The sequence below is a fragment of the Uncinocarpus reesii genome, genomic scaffold, assembly GCF_000003515.1.
Source record: "Uncinocarpus reesii 1704 scaffold_1 genomic scaffold, whole genome shotgun sequence".
In the NCBI taxonomy this organism is placed as follows: domain Eukaryota; kingdom Fungi; phylum Ascomycota; class Eurotiomycetes; order Onygenales; family Onygenaceae; genus Uncinocarpus; species Uncinocarpus reesii.
In genome coordinates, this window is record NW_003052500.1 from 580,370 (window position 1) to 591,713 (window position 11,344).

Sequence of the window (11,344 nt, forward strand, 5' to 3'; positions counted from 1 at the left end):
CAAGCTGCAAATGGTGGGCCAAAAACCGTTATAACAATTTTATATCCCCTTGTTCACCATTCAGATTGGGGCTCTACAGTGGAATATAATAAATAAATTTTATCAAAAAGCTGACAATTGGTGGCTAGTGGAAGAGCAATGTACAGAAAGACGGTGGTTATTATTTTCTACCCAACGCAGACACAGCCGACAAGGGGTGGAACGTTATCACCTCACTTCAAGCACTTTTCCTGTGGTGCTCCGTCTCGAAGCAGATGACGGCAAACCCTTGAATAAGATTTTGGCCGTTTGATTCGGAATATTATACCGGTGTCTCCAAAGAGACATTCAATTGTCGCCGTCGGATACTCTGCCTCGGAACAGATGGCGGCAGATCCTTCAGTGAGATTTTGGCCGTTTGATTCGGAACATTATACCAGTCTCCATGAAGGCATCCGATGGTCGCCGTCAGATATATTTTCCAATGTACTCCGTCTCGGATCAGATGACGGCAGACCCGTCAGTCAAATTTTGGCCGTTTGATTCGGAACATTATGCTAGTGTCTCCAAAGAGACATCCAATTGTCGCCGTCGGATACTCTGCCTCGGAACAGATGGCGGCAGATCAATCAGTGAGATTTTGGCCGTTTGATTCTGAACATTATACCAGTGTTTCCATGAAGACATCCGATGGTCACCGCCAGATACACCTTTCCCGTGGTACTCTGCCTCCTTAAGGAGCATATATTGGCAGACCCTTCAGTAAGATTTCGCCCGTTTGATTCTGAACATTATACCGGTGTCTCCAAAGAGACATCCTATGGTCACCATCAGATATTTCAATGTGGCCAACAGAACGCATACAGTTGTCTTTGCTATGGGGTTTGCATCTACCCAGGTCCATCGAAGTCCAAGGACTTAGAACGAAAGAACTTATAGCAGACAGTTCCGGTCAATGTGGCAATACATTCAATATCAAGGTCATGGATAAACTAGCCGGCTGTTAGCTAATCTCATGATTAGGATACCTGATCATGGGACACTGTTCATCATATCCACAAAACCATTTACTTATATGACTATATTATCCGCCTATTTTTCCTAGAAGCTTTCGGGATTCACGAACTGCTATTGAACCTGCTATCAGGTCAGGTGAGAGCTGCTCCGAATATCAAATTAACAAACATTCCTCTAATACATACCAGCGACCAACCCATTCTCTGAGCTGTAAATGGCTCAAACCTACTAAGAGCGATATAAAAGGGGAGGCAATACTCCGTACAGCTTGTCGGGATACAAAACCACGCCTCAGTGGTTGCCCGAGATGTTCTATTTCGGCGAATACTATATTATTTTCAACCGGACATTTATACTCACATACGTCTCTAGTCTCGGATAGATTGACAAAGACTATTGATTAACCACGGCCGTGAATCTGTTCGTCAATGCTGCAGTTTCGAACGCGACTCTACGGAATCGACATGATTGACGCTGATTCGGAACATGTATTTATGGAGTAGATATTCCGCTTAGGCGCTCATTCCGTCCATCCTTACTTCTCCTTGTTATTAGCTTTACATTTCCCCTCACCAAGTTCCTTAATCCATCTGGCCTGTTGAGTTGAGAGATGGAATATGATAAGGTCTGGTATGGAGGCGAGCAGGGAGCCGAAGCGCGTTTATCAGTGGGGATCTGGAGCTTTGGATTTGCCGCCTAAATCTGGATAGCTATCAAGCTTAACAAACGACTTTAGTATTATTTAAATCAACGAGGAACCTCATAAAATTCAATCTATTAAAATACGCTCCAAATTTCCACAATGTCTCTAGAAACCATAACCACCATCTCCCCCATCACCAGCACCCCCGTCCTCACCCGCAGCGGCATCGCCGAATCCGACCTGCTCGCCCTCCCCTTAGCCGCCCAGGCCGCATTCCGCTCTTTTTCGCAGTCCACCACGCTCGCCCAGCGTCAGGAAATCGTCGCCAGAGCGCTTGCCCTGCTCGAGAAGAGGAAAAATGCCCTTGCGCGCCAGCTTACAGACCACATGGGCCGGCCCATCAAGTATACCGGCGTGGAGATCACGACGGCCGTGAAGCGGGGTGAATACTTGAACCGGGTGGCGGGGGAGGTGCTGGGCGACAAGATCGAGGCGGACAGCGAGCCGGGGTTTAAGAGATATTTGAAGAAAGAACCGGTGGGAGTGGTGCTGATTATTTTCGCGTGGAATGTAAGTCCTCGTTATTTTACTTGGAATCTAACCTGCTCTTGGTGATAATGCGGGAATGCTACTGACACCGGAGCTATATATATATAGTACCCCTATTTGATCCTTGTCAACAGCTTGATTCCAGCCCTCCTCGCTGGAAACGCAGTGATCCTCAAGCCATCGCCTCAGACACCTACGGTGGTTGAGCACATCTCTGAGATCTTCACCGAAGCGGGCCTTCCACAGAACGTGATTCAGTATTTCCACTCAGGTTCTCCCACCAACGTCGAAGCCCTCGTTCGTTCACCACTAGTTAATCACGTTTGCTTCACCGGGTCTGTTGCCGGAGGATTATCCGTCCAGAAAGCCGCAGCGGACAGAATTGTCAGTATTGGACTAGAATTGGGTGGAAATGACCCGGCATACGTCCGTGATGACGTCGACGTGGCTTGGGCAGCTGAGGAAATCGTCGACGGAGCTATTTTCAACAGTGGCCAGAGTTGTTGCGCCATAGAGCGGGTGTATGTCCAGGAAAAGATCCACGACGCATTCGTGGAAGAGGTGAAAAAGGTTCTATCGAAATATCGCGTGGGCGATCCATACGACGAACAAACACAGATTGGACCCGTGATCTCTAAGAGAGCGCGGGAAAATATTCTGTCGCATATCGACGATGCTGTAAAGAAGGGTGCTAGGGACGAGACTCCGGCCAACCCAACATTTGAAAATATGCCCCCTGACGGAAACTTTGTCAAACCCACGCTTCTAACAGGAGTAGACCACAATATGGTCGTCATGGCAGAGGAAACATTCGGCCCGGTCATTCCTGTCATGAAGGTCAAAGATGACGAAGAAGCAATTCGGCTTATGAACGATAGTGACTTGGGATTAACAGCCAGCATCTGGACCAAGGACGTTGGCACAGCGGAGAAATTGATCCAGCGCATCGAAGCCGGAACGGTATTTGTCAACCGTGCCGACTATCCTAGCCCAGTATGTCCCTATATTTGTTCCTTTGCTGGTAATCGAAGTACTAACCAGTCTATAGGACCTTGCATGGACCGGTTGGAAAAACTCCGGTCGTGGTGTTACATTAAGTAGATTTGGGTTCGATCAATTCGTCAAGCTGAAGAGCTTCCATCTGAAGGATTATCCAAAATAGGTCCTGGTGTTCCTGGGATAGGAGGCTTGCCGATGGATAGCCTCCTTGTTGTCACGGCCAAGACAGAAATTGATTTCCCAAATATAAAGGATAGACTCATTTTGTAGTCAAGTTGGTACCCAAATCTATAGAAATGTTGGGACTTCGCTGAGCCGTCGCTTTCTGGCCTGCTCGTCACTGTCATGCCGTTTATTAAATCTTGGTTCCCGTGGAGGCTTAGTTGTGACAATAGCCTCGTCAATACTGTCCTCCGTCGTAGTTGTAGCTGCGGGTTCATCTATTTCGTCAAAAAATCGGCTTATTCTGGATTTTTGTGTCGATGACCGGGGGACCGCGCTGCTTCTTGATATAGTAGAACGCGGCTTTTCTACCGTGCGTGAAGCAGAAGCATCTGGTTCAGGTTCGTAGCTCTTCCTGGACTCTCCTGGGAACTTCGTTGCACGAGCAACCGCATCTATATCTCGGCTCGATGGCACAGGAGGGAAACGAGATACCGGTTTGGCGGCGGCATTCGAGGATATACGAGGCTCTTTAGGCGCGAGAATACGAGGAAACTGCTTTGATCTAGTGTCTGTATCGAGAGAATCTTCATCCTCTGTACTGCTGAGCGCCTGAGGATTGGGATTCGGCTTCCTTGCAGCTAAGGGAGCCTTGGGGCTACTCTTTCGTCCTCTCCCAGAAGCCGTAGAATACCCCAACGCGGCCTTTGTGGAGGACTTGATGCCGTGCAATCCAACCAGTGATCTGGGTTGCTGAGGCGCTACCATCAAGGGTTGTAGAGTTGTTCCAACCCAGGGATCATCATCTCTATCCTCCTCACTCTCATCCACATCTTCCACCTCTGAGTCTACGGGTGGCCGGCCAGCTGCGGTCTTCAAGTCCTCCAACGCGGCTTTTTGTCTCGCCGAAGCCTTTTCAGCCTCTAGTTTCTTTCTGGTTTCGTCACTTAGCTTTGATCTGCCGTCAGTTGGCCGGGGTGGAGGGGCGGACTGATTCGCCAGCTTTGCGGCTTTCTTGCGGCGAGCGTATTCCGCATAGTGGAGATGGCGCGTGAAGGCCTGGGCTGTAGCAAGGAATTCATCTTCAACCATTATGTAAACTTCATCGTTCTCTAGACCTTCACGCATGAACCTGGGAAGATAGTTCGCGTCAGTTGCGATTGCGGCATGCACGTCAGGGAGGCACGTACTCTTCCGGAGGAGGCTCACGAACAGGGGATGTCGACGCCGAGCGAGCTTGAGCTGTATGTCAGTACATGGGTCTGCGGCCGGATTTGGAGGACAGGCTCACAGAGTCTCTGTTGTCGCTTCACTCGAGGACCCCTGTCTGAGTCTGCCGTGGATCGCGATTCTTGGGCATGAGCCCGGGAAGAAGTCGACACGGGCGTCGTACTCTTCCGCGATTCCGTTTTTACCTGCCATGGCAATGTCCGTGGCATGCTGAACACGAGGCGGCATATTCAAGCCCAATCAAAAGGCCGCTGCATCGGTTGACGGGCGGTGCCAGGGTAAGAGGCTCGAGGAGAGCGATGCTAGCGGTTGGCATATAGCGCTAGCAAGTATACACTCGCTACTGGGATTGACGGGTGTACGAGGCAACTTCAGATGTCATTTTCACGAAGAAGGGAGTTTGCTGTTGCGCTGCTGGCATGGTTGATCTGGGATTTGAGGCGCGAAGGATTTCGAGACCAGATCCAGGCCCAAAGTGATAAATACAGATCTAACCTTGGCGAGGTGGACACAACACCAGGCATCCCCGGTCGTTAGGAGTTGTTTCCCTGCAAATTGATGATGTATTTTCTCTACAGAGTGGTTCTTCTGAAAAGTGAACGATACTATCTAAAAGTGCATCATGAAACCGCCTGGCAACCCCACCACCCTCAAGTGCTAATGCGGTGGGAAAATCCAACTTGAGAGAATTTGCGGGAGTCAAAGCTCATGTCTCATTTAATTATTCCTAATCCCGGTGCATCCGCGAAGATCTCTCCGCCATTAAGCCCGCAAGTCGAACGCCAATAGTGCGCCAGTGCAGATGAAAGAAGTTTGTTGTTGGTACCAGAATCCAGCTGTCTCCCCCGACGCCAGAACACCTTTTGACGTTGGGACGGAAGTGATAGGAGGGGTGTGAGGGAGGAGGAGGCAGGGTTGGTCAAGTCTCGCCAGGCCGTTTGCTATTGCAGCTTACGATTTTAATCTTGTCTGCATGGACTGTGGTCTGATTATCCAGCTTGAACGTCGCATCCTTGATGAGAAACGTCCAGACTTCATCGCAGAACCGATACGTATCCAGGTGGCCCTATTAGCGGGTCTCGTATTAGTTCCTCAAAGTCTTAATTCTGCTAGCGGAAGACGAGACTTGCCTTGAACGACAGCTTTGCCTTCACCTTGTCCGCCAGCACCTCCGTAATGACCCGGTCAAAATTCGAGAGGATCTTCATGGCAAGCTGAGGTTCAATTCGCCCCTCATTGATCAGGTCATCCAGCGTGTCGGTCAGAGACAGGCCGATACTGAGGGAAGAACAGGAGAGCCGTTAGTCCACTGGCACGGAATCAGGAGCTCAACAACGCTGTACTACCTGCTGCCCCGATAGAGCTCGTAATATGCCTGGGCGCTCATGGTCGCGGGCTGGAATGCGAGGAACAGATGAAGTTGCAGCAGCGAAAGGGAGCTGGCGGTTGACGAGAAGGCAGATGCAGTTAGCGCCATCACGTGCATCACCAGAGGGAACAACAGATCACAGGCAATACTGATATCTACAGCTTCACTCGACGACCAGCTTGATGACCAGGGGCTGCAGTGCCGGCGTCCAATTCACAACGTCGCCCGTGTTCTGGAATTGCAGGGAGTCTGTTTGCGAGCTCCGAAGACGGCCAACGCCACCAGTAATGCAAGTTGCAGGCATCAGAGAGAGCTGCGTTCGGCCCAGCTTCCGACACGAACGTTCTGACAGCGTTGGCCAGAAATTCTCCGCCAACCCTGTCGATTCCAACAGCTGCAGGCCGGCGTGCTGACCCTTGCGTGCTTTACGATCTCTCGCTCCAGACCTGCAGCGGAACATCAAGGAAGCATACTCGAACTCCTGCTGCAGTTGCCAGCTCGGAAACAGGCCTTCATCTAACCCCAACACCGAGTGACTTGAAAGTTAGATCTGCTCGATACTTGGCCCCCTTCCTCGGAGGCTCCCATCCTTCACAAACTCCCCTTTGTATCTAGAACCTGGCTGCTTTCACTGATCTCCAATTGTTTTAAATACACCCACAGTCCTTCTTGACTCCTCACTTCTCACTTTACTTCTTCGACATTACAGATCATCTCTCAAGAAACTTGCCTTTTCCAAGCGAAGCTTATCTACAAACCCAAGATGCCTTCTATCAAAGCTATTAGCGCCGCCCTCCTCGGGTCTTGGTAAGGGAACTCCGCCTCTTGAGACCAGGAGACCTCCTAGCTGACTCTTTCCAAGTGCCTTCCTCTTCGCCGCTGCAATCGAGCAGCGTGACGCAATGGTTACGGACGCTGCCCCGCCGCACTCCTGCTATACGGCAACCATCACTCAGCCATCTCCACACATTCGCTGCTCGGATTTCAACACCAAGACGTGCGACCCTATCTTCTGCCTTCGAGCTGAGACAACCTCCATTCCGTGCCCAGACAAGGACTGTCCAGTTACGCCAACCTCGATCAGCTACACGCCCTGCCAGACGGAATGCTATCCGAGCTGCCCCACGGTTACTATCAGCTGCTCTTCCACGCTTCCTGCTACCGAGTACTAGGCCAAGGGACCTGCTAGTTTGATGCACCATCAGAGCTTTGGAGGGTGGAGAAGCGGAGTGGGGGATTAACGTCGTTGTGTTTTGTGCATATCATACCATTTGTATCTTATTGCGGATATGGAGCTATAATTCCGGAGAATACTCCCAATTGATATGTCTTACAGAGGACCTCAAACTTTTGAAATTTGGCTTTTTGAAGAGTACGCTTAATTGCTAGTTCCCGCTGATAATTATGGGGCACAACAAACTGCTCCTGTAGTCTAACGGCTTGCACAATGAAACCAACTCCATCTGAGAAACTTTTGCAGATCCCCCTTGACAGGAGTAAAATTGGACCACAGTCTCCCCGGTGTTCGCACGGAGCACAATACACTCAAAGTTCCCCAAGAGCCAAATCAATTCAAATTCCCCCCAGACAAGCGCCAACTTTCCAACTCCCAACCAACTTCCCATTGAAAGCCTTTTTTGTTAAGAATAGAAATCAGACAAGAAAAAAAAAGAAAAAAAGAAACCTCCCGCTTGGACCTGCGCTCCAACAATGCACTCCCCGGAACCGGGCTGCACGAGCTAGTAGATCATGCAGGCCCTCTGAAAGCCCAGAATCGGCCGCCCCAACTCGCGGTCTCCGTATTCGGCTGGGGTCTTTTTCTTTCTTTCCCCCCCTCCCCGCCCCGCTGGATCTTGTTCTCGAACGAACATTTCTTCCCAGGGCGTAGCTATCTGGACGGGTGACGTCTGATGGCATACGCCAACCTGCTCATCCTCGTATCGACATGGCGCTGTCTTACGATTCACAGGGAGCAGGGTGTTGTTTTTTTTCAGCTCTAGGGAACTAGAACGGCTGCGAGACGATGCGGGACCCGATGGATCCCCTTTCAAAGGAGGTCCGCGGACTGCGTCCAACATGTCCAACGATTCTAGGCAAGTTTGGCACAGAGACAGAAGAGCGAAAGCTGACAATCAGTCCCGTCCAGGACTGCCTGACATTGAGGTATAAATAAGGGTCGACCTCCCGCCGTTGCAATCCAGTTTTTCAACTCATCAACCAGCTCATCGCAAACTCAAAAAGCCCTTCCGAACCGCAAAAACCACTATCCAACTCCTTCGAACACAAAAGCACTTCAGTCGAAGTAATTCCAAAAGCCTCCCCAAGTCAAAATGCGTTTCAACATTGCAGCAATCACCGCCTTCGTCGCCACCGTCATGGCTTCCCCCGCCCCGTACGTATATCACCACACGCTGCCATCAGCATTGAGCCTCTAGCATGGAATCCGTATTCCTGACTGACTCTGCCACAGGACCGCGGCCCCGCAGCCAAACCAGGTAGCGCCCAACCCACCCTGCTATACCCACCACACCAGCGTGTACCCGAACAACTGCGCGCCTATCAAGGACTGCGTCACGCTTCCATGCATCGTTGAGGAAACTCGCGGCTTGCCATGCCATACCGATGCGTGCCCGACCACCACCACCTCGCTGACGGTCCTGCCATGCACAACCACCTGCAGGGCTGGATGCGAAACCAGCACCGTGTACACCAAATCCCAGTGCTAGACGATTCAACGCGGAGGACAGGTTTCGTGACAGTGGCCGGGAAATTGGTTTAATCTGAATTGGTGTCTTAGCTGCATCGAACCTCCTTTTTTGTTGAACTTTGGGGGAAGAAATGGTGGTGTGTAACTTGGGGCAAATTTCACGCATGTAAATATGCACTCCGGGGGGAGTTGTATTTCTTTCAGGACCAAATGCACACAGTTTAACTCGGAAAAACACTTCCATATCAATATATCGGAAACTCAACACATAGCGTCGGTTTGGATCAAAATCCCAGAAAACGCAAAACAGATCTCGACCAGAACCAAAGAAAAGGAGAGGCGGCTTCAATTGAAGGTTCTCCTTTGGGAACTCACCCTTTCCCGTTCGAGGTGGTTTCGCAACCCATATCGTTATCGATTTCAAGAGTATTAATTGCTCGATACCATGCCCGCTAAGACACCCGCACCAATAATCCCCCCATCAGAGGCTTCTCTCAGAAATACGGACTTACCGCTTTCTTGGGGTCCATCCCAAATCACCAATCGGTCAATATATCGCTGACACGTTTCTTTGAAATGGGGATAATGTTGAATAATCCCGCCGGTATATGCAACCACTAATTCTTCTGGTCCGGATTGCCACCCCTCAGACTCAACAACAGAAGGTTTGTTATCAGACATATTGTTTGCGGCGTTAGGTGGTGTTGGTCGATAAATGTCTGTAAGTGTATCCGTGGAAGCGTTGAATTCTGGGACTATGATGTTGGAAGCTCTCCGTGGATTAGTGGCCCCATCATGACGGAGCTTGATCTCATCTTTGCAAGCCAGTAATCCGACTACCGCTGAGGCTATCAGCCCTGCGGATCGAGTCTGCACAACTCGGGCAACTTGTCGAAAAGCTCGCGCCGTAGCTATGTCCCAGTTCCAGCTACTAGATTCCGGTGGTGGTAGGGTGGTCTTCAGCTTCGCAACTAGGACGGAATCGGACGGTGTAGGTGCAACCACAGAAGAAAGATATGTCGTGCTCAATGCGTATCCTTGCACTAAATTTGCAGGAAGAGCTTTACTCGACAGGCCAATCACCGATGTTAAGTAATCGTAAAAGATCAACCTGACTAGTTCACCAATATAGCGGCCTCCCGTCATATATTCAAATGGCTGGAATCCTGGGCGAGCACATTGGTCGTCCAGCATTGAATCCCACTTGGTTGTGATCTGCAGTTCTCGTAAGGGCGGAGCGGCTCCGTTTATTGTCCATTCAGTATTGACAATTGTTTCGATTGCATCGGGATGCCGTGATGATACATGTGCGGCTTTTGATTCATGTAAATCTGATAATTTCATGGGAATGGTTGCATTGCAGCCTGTACCAACGATGATGCCCATGGCAACGCGGCTATTCGGTAGGGATTTAACCAAATAAGCGAGAGAGGCTAGAGTGGCAACGGTGTCATTCGTGATTGCAGCGATTTTTAATTTTGGCAAGGCAAATAACCTTCTCCGTTTCGCTGATGGCTCATCAAATCCATATGGCCGCCTAGTGTGCCTGTCATATCCCGCTAATAATATCTTCCCTAGGTTGAGGTCTGCCGAATTTACCCATTTGAATCCTTTACCCATAGGCATCAGGGTAGCTTCGGATAACGACTCCTGCCTTGCATGAAATTAGTGCTCAGTTCAATATCATAACCCAAAAGTCACTCTCGAAGTAGTGGAACCTTTGATCAAAGAGAAGCACGACAATTAGAGCGGTCTGCATTACCTACATCATCGGAAAGCTGAAGGTAATGCCCATCTCCAATTCTTCTGGCATTTCAAGCCCGTTTGAAAACTCCACGGCCAGACTGTCAGCGACGACCTCTGCCATGCAATCTCCTATCCATAGAAAAAGATCTTCCGCCTTGTCGGTCTTCAAATGTTCTCCTATCGGCCACGCTTTCTCCAACGTTCTCCGAACTCGATGACGCTGAGCTTTACGTATTGTCTCGCGCGACTTTTCACCATCGGAGCCGCTATCACTCTGGTCGGCTGCCTCTCCCAATAAGTCGATAAAGGCGACCCTCAGATTGCTTCCCCCCACGTCAATTGCTAAATAACGACCCGTTTCTTGGCCAGTGGGCAGCTGCGTGACAGGCGTTGGTAGAAATTGTTGATCAGAGGTTTTTGCAAGTTCGCTGTAGACCTTGGAGAAGCGACAAGCCAGCTGGTACAGCTTCGCATCGTCGACGATCAGAGGCCGTAGAAAGTTGTCGATGGCATACTCTTCGGGTAATTGCTTTTCTGGAGCATCCGGGAGTGCATCCTTCTCTTGACGACCATCATCCTCGTCATAGGATTCAACAGCCACGTTGTACTCTTCCTCCTCCGTTTTGCCTGTCAACGACATTTCTTTCGAACGATATCGGCTGGGAGACACGGACGTTACAGTGGCCCAAGGCTTCGGATCGCCTAACCAGATCTGATGGTCAAGACTTGGGGGAATTGGCTAGAATCCGAGTCTAATTTCACAACCCCGTTAGATATCAACGTAGTCGTAATCCGTATCGTCAAAGTCCTAGCATCCCGAAGCGGTCTCACGAGATCTATCTTTGGTGCATGTGCAGGTACCCGTCACCATCCACGCCGTATGTTGGTCCCAGCGGCAGTAGACAGAGGGTTGCAACGAGGGAAACGACGCTTCAGAAACGAC

General features: G+C 50.2%; 6 protein-coding genes across 6 annotated transcripts; 3 read left to right on the forward strand and 3 right to left on the reverse strand.

The window, feature by feature from the left end:
- Positions 1 to 1,798: 1,798 nt before the first annotated feature.
- Positions 1,799 to 3,350, forward strand: UREG_00356 (uncharacterized protein; the record flags this gene model as incomplete). The annotated part of the gene is made up of 3 exons (XM_002540797.1): positions 1,799 to 2,209; positions 2,297 to 3,181; positions 3,237 to 3,350. 3 exons carry the CDS (start codon positions 1,799 to 1,801, stop codon positions 3,348 to 3,350), a joined length of 1,410 nt encoding a protein of 469 aa, XP_002540843.1.
- Positions 3,351 to 4,007: 657 nt separating this feature from the next.
- UREG_00357 (uncharacterized protein) lies at positions 4,008 to 4,807 on the reverse strand (the record flags this gene model as incomplete). Its single annotated transcript, XM_002540798.1, has 4 exons — positions 4,008 to 4,102; positions 4,171 to 4,481; positions 4,540 to 4,591; positions 4,765 to 4,807. 4 exons carry the CDS (start codon positions 4,805 to 4,807, stop codon positions 4,008 to 4,010), a joined length of 501 nt encoding a protein of 166 aa, XP_002540844.1.
- Positions 4,808 to 5,498: 691 nt separating this feature from the next.
- UREG_00358 (transcription initiation factor IIA gamma chain) lies at positions 5,499 to 5,966 on the reverse strand (the record flags this gene model as incomplete). The annotated part of the gene is made up of 3 exons (XM_002540799.1): positions 5,499 to 5,645; positions 5,701 to 5,857; positions 5,926 to 5,966. The coding sequence occupies 3 exons, from the start codon at positions 5,964 to 5,966 to the stop codon at positions 5,499 to 5,501; spliced, it is 345 nt and encodes a 114-aa protein (XP_002540845.1).
- A 745-nt stretch (positions 5,967 to 6,711) lies between these two features.
- On the forward strand, positions 6,712 to 7,120 carry UREG_00359 (uncharacterized protein; the record flags this gene model as incomplete). Its single annotated transcript, XM_002540800.1, has 2 exons — positions 6,712 to 6,755; positions 6,811 to 7,120. 2 exons carry the CDS (start codon positions 6,712 to 6,714, stop codon positions 7,118 to 7,120), a joined length of 354 nt encoding a protein of 117 aa, XP_002540846.1.
- A 1,158-nt stretch (positions 7,121 to 8,278) lies between these two features.
- UREG_00360 (uncharacterized protein) lies at positions 8,279 to 8,674 on the forward strand (the record flags this gene model as incomplete). Its single annotated transcript, XM_002540801.1, has 2 exons — positions 8,279 to 8,340; positions 8,419 to 8,674. The coding sequence occupies 2 exons, from the start codon at positions 8,279 to 8,281 to the stop codon at positions 8,672 to 8,674; spliced, it is 318 nt and encodes a 105-aa protein (XP_002540847.1).
- A 410-nt stretch (positions 8,675 to 9,084) lies between these two features.
- Positions 9,085 to 11,041, reverse strand: UREG_00361 (uncharacterized protein; the record flags this gene model as incomplete). Its single annotated transcript, XM_002540802.1, has 2 exons — positions 9,085 to 10,309; positions 10,422 to 11,041. 2 exons carry the CDS (start codon positions 11,039 to 11,041, stop codon positions 9,085 to 9,087), a joined length of 1,845 nt encoding a protein of 614 aa, XP_002540848.1.
- Positions 11,042 to 11,344: the final 303 nt, after the last annotated feature.